Here is a 21,119-nt window from a genome sequence, read left to right on the forward strand (position 1 = left end):
TCTGTTAGCATAGGAAATAAAATAAGGAAAACATAATTACACACAGTTTTGTACATGCTATATGTACAAAAGGATATTCTTTTCTAAATTTCAAGGCTGAAGTATCAAAACACAGTTTTAATAAAGTTTTAAAATAATCCGGTTATTTTAATGGGAAATATTTATTTTTTTAAAAACCCACTGACCTAATAGTAGCCCGTTTTTTAATTGCATTTTGTAACTATTCTTTAACGAAGTGCTGTTCAAAATTGCAACTTTCCATCCTAGAGTAAATTTGGACCTCTAGAACAGCAGTTCTCAACCTGTGGATAGCGACCCCTTTGGGGGTTGAACGACCCTTTCATAGGGGTTCCCTAAGACCATCCACCTCCTCCAGCACCGGCCATGCTCAGGACCGCATCCTGAAGCGGCAGTGCATGAAGAGCGCCAGGTGGCGAAGCATCCTCCTCCCTGCTCCGGGCGCAACCCAGATGCCATCTTGCCCGGTCTCCATGGCAGGGAAAGGCCGTGGCGCTGAAGGGGGAGAGAGACAGGTTCTTCTGGGTGGCGGATGAGCCTAGGCTCTGACAGATGTCCAAAGCGAGTGGGGTCAGCGGTGCCGCTTCAGCCCAGCCGCCTGCACAGGGGATCAAAGGCGCCCAGAGAGCAGGAGGCCGGCGGGGCAGTCAGGCCACCCACTTCAGCCGACAGGAAGGGCTCTCGACCAGGCAGGCACATGCTAGGATTCAAGCCGCCTTGGGCCGGGACACTGCCTTTGCTACTCCCGCTGCCAGTTCTGTCCTGTGGGCCAAACTGAGCTCAGAGGCTTTTTGGCCCCCGGGAAGGGCTGGCAGTTCGATGTAGCTTAAGCCTCTGTTTAAAATCCCATTTAAAGAGCAATTTCTTAATCTGGTTGTAACGATTCTTGAGAAAGAAAGAAAGAAAGAAAGAAAGAAAGAAAGAAAGAAAGAAAGAAAGAAAGAAAGAAAGAAAGAAAGAAAGAAAGAAAGAAAGAAAGAAAGGAATCAAAAGAAAGAAAGAAAGGGATCAAAAGAAAGAAAGAAGAAAAGGGAGGGAGGAATGGAAAGAAAGAAAGAAAGAGAGAGAGAGAGAGAGAGAGAGAAAGAAAGAAAGAAAGAAAGAAAGAAAGAAAGAAAGAAAGAAAGAAAGAAAGAAAGAAAGAAAAAAACTGGATTGGAACGGAATGTAAAAAAAGTAAACTTAATAAAGTGAAACTCATGTAAACCACGAACTGCTGCTAGAGGTAGGCAGGGAGGTTGTTTTATCCTGGAAAACCCCAGCCTGGCTGATCTTCTCCCAAACCAAGATTGGCAGATTAATCACTATGCTTTAATTATGTTCAATTTGTAATAATGAAAATACATCCTGCATATCAGATATTTACATTACGATTCATAACAGTAGCAAAATTAGAGTTATGAAGTAGCAACGAAAATAATGTTATGGTTGGGGGTCACCACAACATGAGGAACTGTATTAAAGGGTCGCGCATTGGGAAGGTTGAGAACCACTGCTCTAGAGTCTACACTATTGTGATGTTCCCACAATTTATATAAAGTTGAAAGTTGTAATAAAGTAGACAGCACCATTTAAAACAAAAGTATTGGGGTTTTATGGAATTTTGAATATATGTTGTATATATTGTAAACCTCTAGGACTGCTTGATTAGGTTGTTTACAAATATTCAGCAATTAAGATAAATAAATAAATTGGAATCTATGGACTATTCTGGAACATCTTCAAACAACTTTTTCATTTCTTTTCCCTGGGAGAAATAGAAATCTAGGAGAGTTTCCCATACTTGCAACAGAACAAAAGCCAATGGATAATGGGAGTGAAATATTGGATGATAAAATGATTTTGCTTCCACCCTCTTGAAACAAATTCAGATTGGGAAAAGTTTTGCAGAGTTATTCAGGATCATCCGTACAAAATGTAGGCTATTCTGTAACTGACTATATTGAAGAAAACTTCTGTTTCTCATATTTTAGATAGCATGAATAAAGGAGCCCAACAAAAATCATTATTTTGTATCAGGCAATGGATAGAATTTAACCAATAAAATGTCTAGCTCTTGCATGTCAAAAATAGTTTAAATCTCTCTCTAGCTAAACATAACTAAAGCATCTGACTTCAAAATAAAAATGATGCCAGTTTGAAGTAAACGACCTGTTTATGATATAGGACTGCACAAATCTATAGAAAATAGGTTTAAATATTAGTAAAACTGTTTGTAAAACAGTACATCTAACTTACTCCTTGATGTCGTTTTTCTCACTGTTTTGTATTCGTATATATATTCCTTGAATGTAACATTAACTGCTCCATTCCTTCTCTAAAAATCTTAATAAAACATTCTAAAACATGCTAAAAAGTTAAGGCTAAATGAGTTAACATTCCTATGACAGTATTAACTATGATATATTTTCCCTATTACTATATACTAAATAGCCTATAAAAGTTTACTTACAGATATAGCTGGTGAAAGTGTGATGTTTCCTATTGATTCTTTTAATTCATCCAAAGAAGGCACTGTATAATGAGAACTACAGTCTGAATGCACAGGTTTGATTTCCACACGGAACTTTCTGGGTTCATCATCTTCAGAGTCAGAATCACTTGAGGAATAAAAGTGGTTTTCTTTGGCATGTTATTTGCAGTTAAGGAAAAGGTTGCTTTCATCAATTAATGCAGCTGTGACAAATGTATCCTAATCAGCTGAATGAATAAAACTGATAATTCACTGGGGTTAGAGCTGAGGAATACATTAATATACTGTTATTTAACAAACTGTAGTCCATATACCCTGGAAAAGGGTATCTTATTGCTTTCCATTGGTTTTCCATAAAACTCCTCATAAAATACTGCAGCTTACGAAAGACTATCAGTCTGTAAGTTGCTTTTGGCATTCTCACAGTCAATGAAGCTGCACTGAGATAGCAGTGCAGCACCTCTTCTGTCCCCTTGAGCCTAGCACTGGTTATCCCTCCCAATACTCTTGTAATTTCTGCTTCCTCAAGAGCAGTCTCTAATAGCTGTCTTTGCAGAACAAGGGTCAGAGTTCTACATAAAACCCTTCTCCCTCCAGACATTATCACACTTGCTTTTGAAAAGAAAAGTAATGTGCTAAAAAAAAGGGGGGGGGAGAACAGGGTGGTGGAACTATTCTGTTGTTCTCTGTTCACAACACTTATGTATCAAAATGGCCAGGTTGTGAGGAAAACTTCTCATTATTTTGCAACCAGCGCTCCTCCCTGGAGGTTGACAATGACTCACTGAGAATGGTTCTTACCTGATACGCTCATTTTCTGGTAAAGACAGCAGCCAGACTGGGTATGCTCCGTCAAGTAACCAATCGGACTGAGTCTATACTTATGATGTCATCGGGCCCTTGTGGCTGCTCCCCCGTTTCAGATGTAGGAAAACTGTAGACTCAAGTGAGAATTGTGAGCAAAAAGTGAAAGTCCATAGTCACTGTATCTCTCTCCTCCGCACAAGGAATTCCCTCATGTGACCCATACCAGGGCGGGGCTGGCTGCTGTCTCTACTCTACCAGAAAATGAGTGTATCAGGTAAGAACCAATGCCCATTTTCCTGTTATCGTAGAGACAGCAGCCAGACTGGGACGTACCAAAGACTGGGCTGTCCACTAGGGTGGGAAATTGTAAAAAAGGTCCGTTACAGCACAAGCACTTGTTGTAGCACCCTGCGCCCAAAATCCACGTCAGCCGACGCGTACTTGTCCAACTTGTAATGACGTATGAAAACTGTGGGAGACGCCCAGGTGGGCCGCCCAGCAGACTTCTTCCAAGGTGGCTTGAGTGGACCCAGCCTCAGATGTCGCAGCGCTGCATGTAGAGTGAGCTGTAATGTTTGCAGGGACCTGTATGGATTGAAGTTCATAAGACAGTTTAATACAGGCTCTTATCTAGTGTCCCAGACTAGACGATGAAGCCTTGGTACCCACGGAGGCCTGGCGAAAGGAGATGAAGAGAGCTTCTGAGTGGCAGAACGAGGCGGTGCGGTCGATGTTGATCTTGAGGGCACGACGTATGTCAAGAGTGTGCCACTTGCGCTCCCTCTCGTGACGGGAAGATGGACAGAAATCAGGTAAGGTCAACTCCTGACCTTGGTGGAAACAGCGATTGACCTTCGGTATGAATGTTGGGTCCAGTCTTAAGACAACTCGATCTGGATGGAACACGTACAAGTCATGCCTGACTGAAAGAGCAGCCAAATCAGAAATACGTCTGGCTGAGGTTACAGCCACCAAAAACAGCATTTTAAAGGACAACAGTTTCAAAGAAGTGGATCTCATAGGTTCAAAGGGCACGGAAGTCAAAGCCTCTAGGACACGAGGCAAGTCCCAAGTCGGATATCTATGTATGGCAGGAGGACGCAGATTGGACGCTCCACGGAGAAATCTCTGGATCAAGGGGTAAGAAGGCAGATGTTCGGATGCCAGGCCGTCCAGAACAGAGGCCAGAGCGGCCACCTGTTGGCATAGCATGTTAGGGGTAAGTCCCTGATCAAGCCCCCTCTGCAGGAAGTCCAATATCTGCGGAATGGATGCCCTAAGTGGGTCAACAGTCTGGTAGGAACACCACAGAGCAAAAATCCGCCACGTGGCATCATAAATACGATTAGTAGAGCTTCTGCATGATACCTGAATGGTAGCAATGACGTCGAGGGAGATGTTATTGGCTGTTAAGGCTTGCTGCTCAATCGTCATGCGGTTAACTGCAGCCTCTGGGGGTCGGGATGACAAACTGACCCTTAGTGTAGAGACAGGAGAGACCGTGGGATGTGCCATGGGGTGGAGATTGACAGAGCCACTAGGCCGGCATACCAAGGCCGGCGTGGCCAATTAGGCGCTAACAGCAACAGTTCTGCCTCCTGCTCCAGCATTTTTTGAATTACCCTCTGAATGAGGGGAAGGGAAGGAAATGCGTACAGGACACCCCTGGGCCACTGGCATCTGAGAGCGTCTACTCCTTCTGCAATGGGATCCATGAACCTCGAGTAATACCTGGGTACCTGGTTGTTGTCTGCCGTCGCAAAAAGGTCTAGGACTGGGAGGCCGAACCGTAGTGTCAGTCGATGGAAGAGGCTCGGATGGATGGTCCACTCCGCCTGATCTATCGTTGTCCGGCTCAGCCAGTCTGCTTAGACGTTGGAGACCCCTGAGATGTGTTCTGCCCTCAGAGATGACAGGTGAGATTCCGCCCACTGGCACAACAGGTTGGATTCCTGCATCAGGGACCAGGAACGAGTTATCCCGTCTGTTTATGTGTGCCTTGGTCGTGGTATTGCCCGTGAGGATTAATATGTGATGGGCCTGAACTCTGTGGTGGAAGTGTCTAAGGGTAAGACGAACTGCCCGCAATTCTAGCCACTTTATGCTGTTTTGGCTCTCTTCGAGGGACCACTGAGCCTGAGCCACTAGGTCCTGCATTTGTGCCCCCCATCCTGTCAGACTTGCGTCCGTCGTAATTATGAGACGGCACGGCTCTCTGAACAAGGTCCCTTGCAAAATCGTCGAGGACTGCCACCATTTGAGAGAGTGTAATACCTGTCTGGGAAGGGGGACCCTGAGAAGAGAGCTGCTCCTGTCGGCCTTTTGATGTGGAAGCATGAACCATTGAAGGCTCCTGCTGTGAAACCTGGCCCACGGGACAATCCCAAAGCAGGATACCATCTTGCCCAAGACTTGGGAGAGAAGAAGAAGGGATGCCTTGCGTAGATGTAGCACCTTCCTGACAAGTTCCCTCAGACTGAGAATGCGGTCATTGGATAGGAACACCCTCTCCGCCATGGTGTCTATCAAGACCCCGAGGTGGAGAAGGCGAGTGCTGGGAACGAGGTGACTCTTTTTGAGATTCACCCCGAACTTGGGATTCCACAAGGTGTGAATGGTGAGGGCGAGATCTCTTTCTGCCTGAACCAGAGACCTGGACAACGAGGATGTCGTCCAGGTAATAGAGAATCCGAACTGGGGATGACCTGATGTGGGCGGCTAGTGCTGCCAGTACCTTTGTGAATACCCTGGGGGCAGAGGATAGACCGAACGGAAGAGCTCAGTACTGGAAGTGCCTCCCCCCATAGGAGAAGCGGAGATATTTTCGGTGGTCTATGAAGATGGGGATATGAAGGTAAGCTTCGGTCAAGTACCGACGTGAGGAAGTCGCCTTTCCTGACCGCCTGGAGGATGGTGTGCAGAGAATGCATTTTGAACCGCTGATAGACAATGTGGTGGTTCAATGTTTTTAGATCTAAAATTGCTCTCCATCCCCCAGAATTCTTCGGTACCACAAACAGGCGGGAATAAAAACCCTGCCCTTCCTGATGGGGAAGAACCAGTTGGATGGCCCGGATCTCCAACAGGTCCCGAATGGCCTGTTCTATCAGTGCCCTCTTGCGAGGACACCGAGAGACCGGGCATGACACAAACTGTTCCTGGGGGATGGAGAGGAATTACTTTACTTTACTTTACTTTATTTTCGACTTTTATACCGCCCCCTCTCCCAAAAGGGACTCGGGGCGGTGATAGCATGAGACCAAATTTGACAGTTTTGAGTACCCAATTGTCTGCTGTGGTCTCCTCCCAGCGGTGGGCAAAGAATGCCAGGCGGCCTCCGATTGGAAGAGTGTCCAGATAGTCATTTCCTACGTGAAAAATGGCGGTTGCCTCCTCCACGGTAAGATATTCTGGGGGAGTCTCAAAGAACTTGGTAATGTCTGGTGCAATGTTGTAGAGACGTTTGACAAGGTTGGTGGGCTGTGGGCCCGTGCCTGGAGACTCCCACTGCTTCTGGATGACATTCAGGAATATCTTGGGATCACCTCTTTTTCCACCGTGGGTTTGGTGAATGGGGTACTGGGACCCTCAGTTGAAGCCGGTTCTGCCGGTTTATCCTGGGAAGTAGAAGCTGAAGCAGAAGATGGTAAGTTAGTAGCTTTAATGGCCTTAAGAAGAAGGGACTTGAAACAATCAGTTTTGAATAATCCGGTAAAGGCAGGGGTATCTGGGGTGACCACCTCGTCATCAGACAGGTCTGAGTCCCGCAGGTTATCTTGCTCCCTGCCAACTGAGGTCTGAGAAGTAGAGGCAGAGGGATCAGGTTGCTGAGCCGCAGCAGAAGATGTATGCTTATGGCCATGTGATGGAGCCGATTGGGGTTGCTGTTGTAGGCCAGCAGCGATGACCTGTTTAATGGTTTCAGCAATGATGGTTGCCATATCAGCAGGAGATGTGTACATGGTGTGGGGAGGCCCAGAACCATGTGTAACCGGGAGGGAAGCCTGTTCAAAGGTGCATTTCCTATTGAGAGGGAGATTAAAGAAATTGCCTCTATTGTCAGGTTCCATCGAAGATGAGGACTCTGAAGAAGACAATTCCCCTTCTGAATAGGCTGGGGGCGGGGTCAGGGCCCATGGGAGGCAAGACAGGTGGAGCTGGGGACATCACTTGGTGATCCTCGGAGGGAGGGAGGGAGAGCTGGGCAGTTAGAATATGTTGTTGTTTTTGGGCCCTCTGAAATTCTTTCTCAAGGGCTTTCTGCCTGCTCTTCTGCCCTGGTAGTCGCTTTAGAGACCTTGGGGTTTACTCCTGAGGAAGGGGCCTCTTTGGCTTGCCTCTTCCTGCTGCTCTTTGCCCCTGATGGCCCTGCTTCCTCTAATCCTGCATTCGGATCCATAGCTGGATCAGCCATTTCCCCAAACATAAATCAACACCCCAAAAAGATAGGCAATGGTCTCACCCGTTTGCTGGCCAGGCGCTCCTGATCCGGTCCATCTGGGGTGATCCCGCGTTGCTGGGCACTCCAAACGGCTGCTGTAGAGTTCGCGCCTTTTTTAAAGCGTCCAAAATGGCCGACTTTCTTTCTCTGAGGCTTTTCCGAGCCTCAAAATGGCCACCACTATCTTCGCAGGCTTTTCTGACCCACAAAATGGCCACCGATACTAAGTGTGGCCAGGCGATCTGCAGAATGGCCATCGGACTTGCCTGGAACTGCTGTGCGCGAAACGGCCAGTCGCGCGTCCCTCCGAGTGCCCAGAATCAAGGTGCGCCATGGGGAAACAGCCGTGGAGCCGTAGCTCGTGAGCTGGCTGATCTGATTGCAAGGCAGGCTTCCTGAGTGAACTCGTGGCTGCAGCCAATCAGACGGCTGAAGAGAGGCAGCCAGAGATCAGTTTCGAATTTCCCTCCAATTTGTAGAATAAAGGATTATTTAAGGATAATTTTTTTTGGAAAAATTCACCAATTAAAGATATAATTAAATAATTTGGAGGAGAGATCAATTCTCACAGCCAATCCAGGTTGGACTAAGTCTGAAACTGGGGAGGAGCCACAAGGGCCTGATGACATCATAAGTGTAGACTCAGTCCGATTGGTTAATTCACGGAGCATACCCAGTCTGGCTGCTGTCTTTACGATAACAGGAAAATGCCAAGTTAATTAATATTGTACCCAACTACTGCAAACAGAATGGTTTATAAAATCATTTAATGCTTCATATATGAAAATATGAAGTATAATAACAACAAAGGATATTCTGACAATCTTTAGGTTTAATGCTAAACCCCTCATCATCTACATCTGGAATGTTCTGGAAGGAAAAAAAGCTTATTTTAAAATATGTTTCAGTAGAACTCATACTCAATAGAAACAGCTAAAATACTACATGGAAAACAGTTAAAATGCTCTATAAAGAGACTATATGAAAACAGTTAACTTATTTAGGCAGAAAAGTCTTGACTGAAGACACCATTCTCAAAGCAGAAATAGTGAGGGCTAAGTACAACTCTCAAAATTAACCCTTCGTAGCTTGGAAGTAACAATCTTCGTAACATATCCATGAGCTTTAACTGCTTCTTTAAGGCCTCCATCCACAATAATAATAATAATAATAATTTATTAAATTTCTAGACCGCCCCCTCTCCCCGGAGGGACTCGGGGCGGTGTACAGGAATAAATTTAAAAACATACAAACAATCATATACATAGCTAAAAATCAAATTAAACAACCCCTGTACGAATTTATAAAAATTAAAAACATTAAAAACAGACCCTAAAACCAATCCTAAAAATTTAGAAATAAAACTGAGGTGGGAAAGATGGAATTAGGCCAAGCCGGCTAGCTGGAATAGGTGGGTTTTAAGTTTCTGACGGAAGGAGCGGAGATCCGTAGTCATTCTAATGTCGGGGGGAAGGTCATTCCAGAGGGTCGGGCCTATCACAGAGAAGGCCCTTCCCCTACACGTCACCCGCTGGCACAGCCTAGTGGACGGCACCCGGAGGTGTCCCTCTCTGTGTGAGCGAATCGGCCGAAGGGATGTATGGGGCAGGATACGATCCCGCAAATAACTAGGTCCTGTGCCATGGAGCGCCTTAAAAATGATGGTCAACACCTTGAAACGCACCCGAAAAGCCACAGGCAGCCAGTGTAGCCCGCACAGGAGAGGTGTTACGTGGGAGTAGCCAGAGACTCCCGAGACTGCCCGCGCGGCCGCATTCTGAACCAGCTGCAGCCTTCGGGTGCATCTCAAGGGGAGCCCCATGTAGAGAGCGTTACAGTAGTCTAGCCGGGACGTCACAAGCGCATGAGTTAGCGTTGACTAACTCCTGGAGCCAGCCTCGTGTGACCTCCCAGGATGCCAGTACAAGCCAGGAGGGACACGGGTCCAATAAACATGTGGTGGCTCGCAGTCACCTACGCAACCTGTCCATATCTTCGGAAGTAACAGATTCAAACTCCTCCCAGAATGGGACTTCAGGACCCGCCTCCGATGTCCCTTCCAGACCACTAGTAGGGACCAACTCGCTTAGAATCTGAGCGATTTTGTCCTGCAGATACTCCCCAAATTCCTCTGCTCTGCTCTGCAGAGGAGCTTCCTGCGGCCTCTGTTGGAGGAGGGAGCGGGTCACCCCAAACAGGGCGGCAGGACGGTTATCTGCGGACGCAATAAGAGTGGCACAATACTGACGCTTGGCCACTCTTAATGCCACAAGGTAAGTCCGTAAATGGGCTCTCACCTGAGTTCGGTCAGATTCAGAGCGTGATGATCTCCATCTGCTCTCTAGGCGTCTCTTGTGGCGCTTCATCACCCAATATCCTGGCAATTATGTAATTTTTCTTATGAAAGTAATTATTTTATTTATTAACTTTATTTGCTACATGTCTTGCAATGGCACTATTCTAGGCAGCTCACAATAATAAAAAGGAAGAAATAAAATAGAATAAGCAAACAACGACAAAGGAACACAATGAGAATAATAAGCAAAAGGATAAGCAAAAGGATGGATGGGTGCAGAGGAAAGTGTGTGGGGGGGGGGGGGAGGGCGGAGGGAATAGAGTCTGCCATCAATCTAACAGCCATCTCCAGCACGGAATTCTCCCATCTGGTCTCCAGGCCAACTGGCAGAGCCAAGTAATAAGAGTAACGTCTTTAAAATAAGAGGGCAGTGCCAGAGACACAGTCATTAGTGCAACTCCTTGTAGGTTAGCCACCAAAGACAATCATCTTTTGATTTATGACTTGCAGAAAGAGGATTATCTTGATAAAAGGTATGTAAAATGTTTGAACATCAGAACATTCTTACTTTTCTTGTTGGAAACAGGCTAGGAAAGTCGCAAATAATGATGACCCCAGCATCTGTAATAAATATATGCTGGTTGCCAAACACCAGAATGCTGATGGGGCGCTGTAGGGACTCTCCGACGGTCATAACATTCTTTTGTCTTATACTTTTTATACTTTCTTAGTATAATTTTTTTCTTTAAGTTTAATTTGTATTACTTTTTATTATTGTAATCAAAATCTTTAATAAAAAATATATACAAAAGAAAGAAAGAAAATGTCTAAAATTATATACAAAATTGTTTTTATATTCTGAAACTGATACAGAATTAATCTAGTGGGGTACATGAGAAATAATAAAACAAAAAGCTTACTGAGCACATATATGCATGAATTTGTTTATTAAACAAGGAGCAGTGAAATATCCAGATAAAAAAGTAAATATTGTAGGTTCATCCAAGTTATAGATTATGATAGTTGTCAAACCACCAATTGTATGAATGACATAATTCTAATTTTATCAGTGGAACTACCGGTAGATACTGTATATCCAATAAAGTTCCATGCAAAAATCATTCTGTTCAAATAAACAACCTTAAAGATAATTTTCATTTTTAATACTGTATTATTGCTTAAACAAAATAAATCAAATCCATTAATTTTTCATAAAGAATATTAGAATATTATTCTAATAGTAATTAGAATATTATTATTAATATTAAAATTAGACATAAAATAGTTTTGTCAGCAATTTTTCAGGACATTCTGGAAAGTGATACTGTTTAACAATGATATTTGGGATCAGAATTTCCTTCCTATGCAATAAGTTCATGAAGCGAAAAGACATGTGATCACATTGCATAGCAATGGCACTCCCAGCAGCCCCCATTGTCATTAAGTGGGCACCACATAGGTTGTTAACTGAGGACCTTACATGACCATGACATGGTATGAGAATCCGTACGTACCTGCTTGCACCCCTGAAACTATGTCCTAAGCAAGCAGGTCAACTGGCAAGAGCTACATGTGGCGGATCCACAAAACAAAATATGGGCAGGCAAGTGTGAGGGGAGTATGGGCAGGCAAGTGATGCCATGGGCTGGTGAATACCGCAAGTGGGTGCTACAGAGTATGGGTGGTTAGGCACTATGGAGTACAAGTCCTCATGCTGCCCAGGGACAAAAAGCAACAGGAGCTTTTATATGACACAATAAATGAGTTGTGTAAATGTACACAACTCTGCTTGTTGCAAACGATGATCTGCAGATGCTGCAACATTTGTAGTTTTGAGCCAGTTGCCAATCGCCTGAATCGCAATCAGGGATCCATGGGGACACTGCAATGGCTGCAACTTCAAGGACTGGCTATAAATCCCTTGTTCAGTACTCTAGTAACTTTGAGCAGTTACTGTTACTGACGCAGTTGCTTCAGAAAATTCTGCCTATCTGCCATCTTAGATTAAATTGTGATAAATGGCCAAATATAGTCAGAAAGAAATCAGATGATGAAACTGGCACTTGCTTGAAACTGTAATATTATTCATATACACCAAAGGTGCTTTTTTCAAGAGGCAGCTGGACTTTCTAAGGTTTTTTTTAAGATGTTTCGCTCTGAAGGGGGTTTTTGGATGAGAAATGAAACGTCTTCAAAGAAAAAACAGAAAGTCCAGTTGCCTCGTGAAAAAGCACCTTTGGGACAACCATGACCTGGATGACTGAGAATCTCCATAGACATCATTCATTCATTCATTCATTCACTCACACACAAACACACTCATATTATTCATATATACTTACTACTGAATCTGCATCTGGACATTCTCTGTAAAAAAAAAGGACCCAATAATAAATCAAATAATTGTTATAAATATATGAATTGTCTAACTGTTTTGCTATATACATAACCTTTTACTAATGAGTGCATATTTTATTCAGTTGTGAAGAGGTTTAGACTGTCAATTTCAATCAAAATTCTTAAAATTACATATATATATAAACACAGCAATAGCATGCTTAATGTAAGTAGATACAGATATAAATCATCTAGTACTGAAATATGAGGGGATTTGAAGTCTTGCTGGCATTAACATTGTTCCATTTCCTATCATTCTATGTTCTAAGTGGATAGGGGCTCTTGGGCAAGTGAATTCCATAACTTTAATGTCACACTTTTTAAAACCATTTAGTAACTAGGTTTTAGAAAATGGTAAAAGATACTTATTATATATATATATATACAACTGATCAAAACGTTCTTTTATACAGGACAAAGTGTTATTCAAATGGCATATGGATTAATCTTACATTGCTCGGAAAGGGTATGCGCTTCTTTTATTGTTGGAACTACGATACTGGCACAGACACAAAGTTTAAAATGGCACTTACACTAATACAAAAGGAGATTGGAGTGTAACACAATGCTGAGAAATGCCTAAGACACTTCATTAATCACTATTACATAGTTATGACTAAAACTTAAGATGAAACAAATGGGTTAGCGAACTATCATTTGATTTTTATGATCAACCAAATTCTCTTTTTTTCTCCTTGATAACTAACTGCATTCTTTAGGATGGCTAAAATATGTATTTTGATCCCCATAAACAAAGTTCTCAGGTCTAGGAGTACATATAGTTTGAAGTGGAAAGTGATTTTGCGTAAAATAATATATAAACCTATGTTTAGAAAATATATGCGTGAAATTAATTCATTAATGCTCTTGTCAAAAACAACATTTTCTAAGTTTAGAAGAATATAAGTACAAAGGGCTAATTCTAACAGTCTTTAAAAGTAAAAGCTCTTGACATTTTACAGTAAGAATTATAAAATATTTTTGTGCTTTTATTATAACATTATTTTTTTATATTTTTGTTTGAAATATATTTACATAGATTCTGGATCTTTTTCCTTCTTAATAATCCCTGACAATCCAAAATGCTTTCTTTTTCTTGGCTTTATTCCTGCAAGTAAATTATTATTATTAGATAGAAATTAAAAAGCATACATTGAAATAATGCACATATGTAACAAATATGAACATAATTTATTTCATGAGCGTACCATATGTCATTACACCAGCATTGTCAATAAACTGTAATACTTACACATTGGACTACTTACTCCATTAAAATTAAAACATTTAATCTTTTTATTCTTAAATATGGCTCTGAATCAAGATTTCTGCTTATATCCCGGGTACTCAAACATGGTGTTTGCCATGAGCCACTAAAATTTCAATGACTTGTGTGACATGTGTCATCTTTGTTAAATCTGTCAAATTTAATTTCAACTTAATCTGCTTGGTCAAATTGAATGGCAGCTTATCCAGGCAAACACAATGCAATCCTCACCTGTTAATAATTGCTCACAAACTTTTCAGGGAATCAAAACCCATGATTAGTCTGGGGATTAGCCCTCTCAATATTGTCCTGGTTCTGATCAAAAGGAAACTGAGTTAAGTGATATCAATAGGCTTTGAGTTAGGCTGGCTGGAGCCCTTTGTCAGGTGCATGACATACTGTTGATCAGATTTGCCACCTTTGTTATTCTTATATGTTTTGTACTTTTTTTGCTTCATTTTTTTTTTGCTGTCTGCTGTTCAGAACCAATTGGAATTGGATGGCATCTACATTGAATAAACAACAACAGCATAATAAATTAATGTCACACCATCCTAGCACGTACTTAACTTTCGTAATTTGTTAAACAGCAGGTTTATACAGGTTATTATCTAATGCAGGGGTGTCAAATTCAAGGCCTGGAGGTTGGATCTGGCCTATGGAGTGCTTAGATCTGGCACGCGGGCCCACCCTGCGAACAGCGAAGGACTGTCCCATGGTGCCTCTGCCAGCAAAAACAGAGCTCGGGACGGCTATGTGCGGCCTGCCCGGGCTCCTCTTTCGGCCGCAATGGCCTCCTGCAGCCCTCTACCAACAAAATGGAACTCGGGGAGACTGCACGTGATTCGTCCAGGTTTCGTCATTAGCTGCAACAGCCTCTTTCATCCCTCTGCCAGCAAAAACGGAGCCTGGCAGGCCACATGTGGCTTCTCTGAGCTCCATTTTCACTGGCAGAGGGCTGCAGAAGGCTGTCGCGGCCAAAAACGCATCCTTGATGAGTGATGTCAAGCTGGCAACGCCCACCCTGGCCATGCCCCTGGCCACATACAGATACCCTGGGCCCCCAAGGTCAAACACAACCCTGATGTGGCCCTCAATGAAATTGAATTTCCCTGATCTAAGGTATAGCCTGGTGATTCAATGTTCTTTGAAATGCAGACAGTCTTACAGTAAGCAGAGTGAGCAGTCCCACAAGCTGTTTTCTTCAATCCTTCATAGGCAGCTGAACACATTGCTTCTGTGAAGCAACAGGAAGTGTATGATGGTGGCCCTAATAATCAGCCTTGCTATTAGACTTAAAGAGAGTAGTTCGTCCAAATCAATTCTACTGACAAAAATCATTTTCTGGAGTAACCAAAGTGATTTCTGTTCAAATAGAACACGGGTGTCAAACGTGCAGTGTCACGTTTCCATCACGTGATGTTTTGTGACATTCTTCCCATTTGCAGAGCTAGGGTGAGCATGGCCTGTGCATGACGCATCCAGCATGCGGGCCACCAGTTTGACACCCCTGAAATAGAATACAATTAGTAAGTGTTTGTTACTTATTTGAAAATGGGAAATGGACAGATGCAAAAAATTAAAAAAATTGAAGAAATTTATGGGAATGCTGAGAAGCTATTTGCTTCTTATTCAGAAAAAATAATAATTATGAGAATATTTTTGCTGCTTCTCATATGACCATATAAAGCAATCTGTTTATGACCATATAAAGCAATCTGAGCCTGTTACCGTATTTATTCAAGTATAACGCACAAAATTTTCTACCAAAAAAAGAAATCAAAGTTTGGGTGCACGTTATAAACGAGGGCTGGGGTGGGGTGGCAGTGGCGGCCGGTCCATTGAGGGCGCAGGCGAATTGTAAATTCGCACTGCACCTTTTCCGGGCTGCAGCCGCTCACTGTACGCGAGGGCGAAGAAAAAAAACACGTCCCCTCGTCGCGTACAGTGGGCGGCCCGAACTGGGGGTGAGAATTCTTATTATCCGCTGTATGGTCGCCGCTTCATTTCCTCGCCTCGCTCACACGTTACGGCATCAGCAATAAAATGGACGGCACAGAAGACGACCTGCTGTGGAATTCAGACTCAGAAGAAAGCGAAGAAACTGGAGAAACAGATGTTCCTGCCAACTGGGACACTGATGAAAAATTAACTCGAGAAGAATGGGAACAACTCTTTAGTATATCTGATGATGAATCTGACTTTGAAGCATTTTAAATAAATATTGTTACCGGTAATTTTATTTCGGTATTGTGTTTATACCAGTTTACGTTGTCAATAAATGATTTTTATCATGGCCGCACGTGTTCAACAACGTTTTTTTGTCAATTACAATGCTTGGTGTGAAACAAAATTTTATACCGATTTTTAATCAAAAATTAGGGGTGCGCGTTATACACATGTGCGTGTTATACTCGAATAAATACGGTAAATTGAAAAAAATATAATATGTTCATCTTCATGTATTTCACTTAATATTTTAACATAGATTATCCCTGATTACCAAAAAAACCCTATATTGGACTGTACACATTTTAAATCATTTTTACAATGAAGAAAAACTTACCCTCCACTGCAATGGCTGTATTACATTCTTCAAATTCAATTAGTCCTGAAAACAAGAAAAAAAAACATTACTCTTTAATTAATTCTTTGTGTTATGTAGTAGTATATTGTTGCTTGTCTATAAGATGCAAAATAGCATAGTGGTATTCACATAGCTACCTTGCAGATAAATCCCCATTTGTAGGAAGGACATATTTAAGGATCAAAAATAGCACCTGAATGTGTGTGTACATACAGACATATACACACATGTGCAAGCTCTTGTGTCAAGGTTGCTGAGGGACCAAAAATCTGGACAAATCTTAGAGACAGTGTGAGACAGATCTTGGTAATAACAGAACAGAGTTGGAAAGCATGCATTAGCTTAAAATTTAGTTCTCATTTAAAAAAAAAAAGGGGGGGGGTGGATCCAGGAAACTACAGACCTATCAGTCTTACATCAATACCTGGGAAGATTCTGGAAAAGATAATCTAGCACTGAATCAGTGAACAACTACAGGCAAGCAAAGTCATAACCAAAAGCGAACATGGGTTTGTCAAATCTTACTGCATTCTTTGACAAAATTACAAAATTGGTGGATCAGAAAAATGCTGTCGATATAATTTACTTGGACTTCAGAAAGACATTTGGTAAAGCGGACCACAATCTACTTGATAAGATAGAAAAATGTTGATTAGACAGCATCACCACCAGATAGATTGGTAATTGGCTGACTAACTGCACTTAACGTGCGTGAAATCCTCAATGGAACTGAAACTACATGGAGGGAAGTATGCAGTAAGGTACTCCAAGGTTCTGTCTTAGGCCCATTACTCTTCAATATTTCCATCAATGATTTAGATGACTGGACAGATGGGAAACTCATCAAATTTGGAGATGTCTCCATGTTCAATCCACTACTATAGAAATGGTATTTTATCATCAAAAACCTAAAGCCAAGATCACCAGTGATCCTTCCAAATAAATTGTTTTCCTGCTTGTACTTATGAGAAACCCCAGAATTCGCTTCATTGAATCAACAGAAAAGTATAATCAGATCACTCCACAATTAATACATTTATAACAATTACTGACGTTATATATACATGTAAAAGAATATTATACAATACTGTATATTTAATTTTAAAAAAGAATTAAGATAGCTAGGCTGCTGACAAGAGTCACTGAATACATAACTCTGTAAAGGTTTAAAAAGATAAAGACACTCTTCAAACTGAGCTTGACTCCTGTGACTACATAGACAGATCAATGTTGTTTTTTGCATTAATACTAAGGATACCATCTTCTTCTGAATGTTCTTCCTACTTCCGAGTTGTCTACAGCCCTGGGATTCCTTGGTAGTCTTCCATTCAAGTACTAACCACAGGCCCAACTCTACTTAGCTTCCAAGAAGAGACAAGGTTGGCCACATGCTGCCATCTATTGAAAGCTCAGATAAATTTACCCAACTCCAAACAGATTCCCCAGTTGAGTTTTGTATTCATTAAATTCAATCATACGTATAAACAAAAGCAGGTTTATAATTTAAATGGTGAAAATTAGATGGCTACAGTATAATTTAGAATTTCAAGAGGATAAACAAATGCAAATTAAGTCACTGACCCATTATCATCATTATCATCATCCAAATAGGAACCTTCTAATTATTTTAAATATGGGGACAGAGCCAACTCTATTTTGAGATTCTTATGGTATGTTTTGTTTTATAACAGAAATGTTCAGCACTAAAGGAACAATAAGAAGTCTTGAAAATTCACAGATCTCATAAGTCACCTGTCAATTAATCAGTAACAGCTCTGAAACAGTTCGGTTTGAGAATGGGGTCATGGCAGGTCAACTGATACAATTGAAATACTCAGTTCAAATTAGACCAGTTAGAACATGTATCAAATATGTAAACAGAAAAAGAAAGAAAATAATGGATGCTGAACAAATTTAATTGGTGAACCGTTCTTGAATATTCTTATAATGCATCAATAATAGAAAAAAACTTTAGGCTTTCTAAACAAATCCAAGTGAAATACATTTAGCAAATATCAACCTGTGGGACTAATTTCAAAAGAAACCCCTACTTAAAAACAACATAAATACTAAACTACTTCTTCATACATGTAAGAAAACTGAATGGTTGGTTTTAGTGTAAAACAAAAGATTCCCTTCCCTGCCCCCATCTCCTAGTAAGAAGTCATGCATGAAAGGAGGACAATTTTCTCAAAACTATATATGCCTCACATGCTGCTTCAAAACCGCAAAGCTTTGCGTGTCTGGCTCAGTGCCAGTTGACAGCTCAGCTGGAAATCAATGCACATTCTATCCCTCTTGCAACATGTCACTTTTGAATTGTTTCTGCAGTAGAAAGTTTATTCAACCTCTTTCTCAAATGCAGTGGACCGACCATCATTCTGCTATTTAATCATAGTTGAACAAGTTATTTTTTTGACAGCACTAAAGCCAGAGTGCAATTCCTAATGAACAGCTTGATACAAGTGGACTTTCAACTGTTTTAGTCTCAATTAATTTTGCTGTCAAAACAAATGACTGCTCCTAGTGTTTAGATGTAAAAGCTCAATCACAAAGGTTAATTTTGCATTATAAAACACATACACAAGCTTTCTGTTACTAACTCCTCATGCCACTTCATATTTAACATTCAGTACAAATATTGAAAAGTGAAGTTAAGAAAGAGAAATACTGCTAAATAAAAACTAAAACCACTGCTAAATGTAAAATTATTCAATGTATATTGTTCAACTAATCACTATACAATTAGTTATTGAAAAAGTTCGCATATGAACAATATCATTTATATTATAAAATATTTAATAATGTATGAAAAGACAAAGGTTTCTAACCATACTGTAACATTTCTTCAGACTTTTCCTTTTGGATTAAGGCCCTGGTTTTCACTATTTTAGAAACTTTAAAAAGTCATGTTCAATTTATATAATTCTTTAATTAAAAAAAGTTTTATCTACAAAAAAAAGTTTCAGAGAACTTAGGAGTTGTATTAGTCAATATGTTGCAAAAATACTTTTGTGAACAAAAATATTTTTGAAGTAAAAACTTGTACTGAACTTACGCAAAATAGAATATTCCAATTCAGATTTTCACAACATACAACCTACTGAACACTCTTGTGTGTCTTGTGGATTTTTTTTTTTTGAAAATTCAACGTATCTACTGCTGCCAAATGTCACCACTAGGACAAAATGTCACCATCAGAGCCTAATTTTCCCAGCTATCTTTGTCCTAAAGGATCCTATACCAACAGGTGCCTCCAACACCTCAAGGCTTCATCAACATCAATAGCTTCATCATAGCTGCAGCACAACTATTCACCAAACAGATGATCAGTGTACCAGGTATTCCTTTATGGCCCACTATTATTTTTGTAATATTTTGTATGACGCGGTGGCTCAGTGGCTAAGATGCTGAGCTTGTCGATCAGAAAGATCAGCAGTTTGGCAGTTCGAATCCCTAGCGCCATGTAACTGATTGAGCTCCCGTTACTTGTCGCAGCTTCTGCCACCTAGCAGTTCGAAAGCATGTAAAAATGCAAGTAGAAAAATAGGGACCACTTTGATGGGAAGGTAACACCGTTCCGTGTGCCTTCGGCGTTTAGTCATGCCAGCCACATGACCACGGAGACGTCTTTGGACAGTGCTGGCTCTTCGGCTTTGAAATGGAGATGAGCACCGCCCCCTAGAATCGGGAACAACTAGCACATATGCTACATTTTACGTTATTCCGTAGAATTGAGCCAATTATGTGGGTGACATGATTTGTAACTATCATGACTGATTATTATGATGGACAGGCTCCATTATGGTTGTAACTTTAGGACTACCTGTATTTCTATTTGGAGGATAAGAATTTAAGGTAGAATGTATTCAGCCTCAACATAATAGAGATATAAATGTGATGCAATTTTATTAAACTTTGAAAGTTGACACTAGCTCAACATAATACAGAGAGATATATGTGATATATTTTTTTAACTTTGAAAATTGACACTAGCTTTGACTAACTTTGATAATCAATAATAAATTAACTGGCAAAGTCTTTTATTTTATTTATTTTTAGACAGTTTTTAAGAGTAACCATGTTGTTTTTCTGTGCTCTGCTTTGGAAACCCCTCAACTATTTTCCTCTCAGTGCTGTACAATGGGAGCAGGCTGAGAGGACTCTTCTTCCACAGCTGTGCCAAAGTACTTTTGGGCTGGGCAGATTCAGTTTAATTGAGGGCAGCACTGAGGGCAATTCAGTAGTAAGTAATAAAGCTAAAGTTGCTTAGCACAGCTTTGCTGGAAAATACCACACCTGCCTCTGACAGCCTGCTAAAAACTTCATACTGAAGATCTTCTACAATGGACAGCTCTGCTAAGCAGTATAAACAATCTCACAGCATGTACCAGTGCATGATAAACATGTTGGATTGCTTCTATGCAGATTGCAGGTACAATCCTAAAACTAACAGGCTTACAAACACCTGGACCAAGATAGTGTGAAAGGAGGGAGGGAGGGAGGGAGGGAGGGAGGGAGGAAGGAAGGAAGGAAGGAAGGAAGGAAGGAAGGAAGGAAGGAAGGAAGGAAGGAAGGAAGGAAGGAAGACATACTATGAGTCTATTTTTCTACAGAATAAATTTTAGAAACTCATTAGTTTCCAGACTCAATAAAATATGTTTAAATTAAAGAACATAAAGTAGATTTTTAAATTAAATGTAAATGTGTTAATTTTATCTGGCCTGGATATAGGTACATTAAAAGTTACTCTTAAGACTGAGCTAATTTCATTTGAGGTAAATTGAATCAAAGAAGAATTGTCAGTCTAAAAAGTGTCAAGTTCGACTGTTT

The 21,119-nt window shown here is 41.2% G+C and overlaps 1 protein-coding gene across 1 annotated transcript in view; it reads right to left on the minus strand.

The window, feature by feature from the left end:
- Positions 1-21,119, minus strand: part of FCHO2 (FCH and mu domain containing endocytic adaptor 2) — an 89,076-nt gene that overhangs the window by 38,699 nt on the left and 29,258 nt on the right. The window contains exons 9-13 of the mRNA XM_081945202.1: positions 16,266-16,310; positions 13,468-13,540; positions 12,378-12,402; positions 8,553-8,609; positions 2,471-2,647 (exon numbers count right to left, since the gene is read on the minus strand). Of these exons, the coding sequence (XP_081801328.1) occupies positions 2,471-2,647; positions 8,553-8,609; positions 12,378-12,402; positions 13,468-13,540; positions 16,266-16,310 (377 nt within the window). The remainder of the gene's footprint in view (positions 1-2,470; positions 2,648-8,552; positions 8,610-12,377; positions 12,403-13,467; positions 13,541-16,265; positions 16,311-21,119) is intronic.

Source organism: Natrix helvetica (genome assembly GCF_964273705.1).
Source record: "Natrix helvetica genome assembly, chromosome: 2".
In the NCBI taxonomy this organism is placed as follows: domain Eukaryota; kingdom Metazoa; phylum Chordata; class Lepidosauria; order Squamata; family Natricidae; genus Natrix; species Natrix helvetica.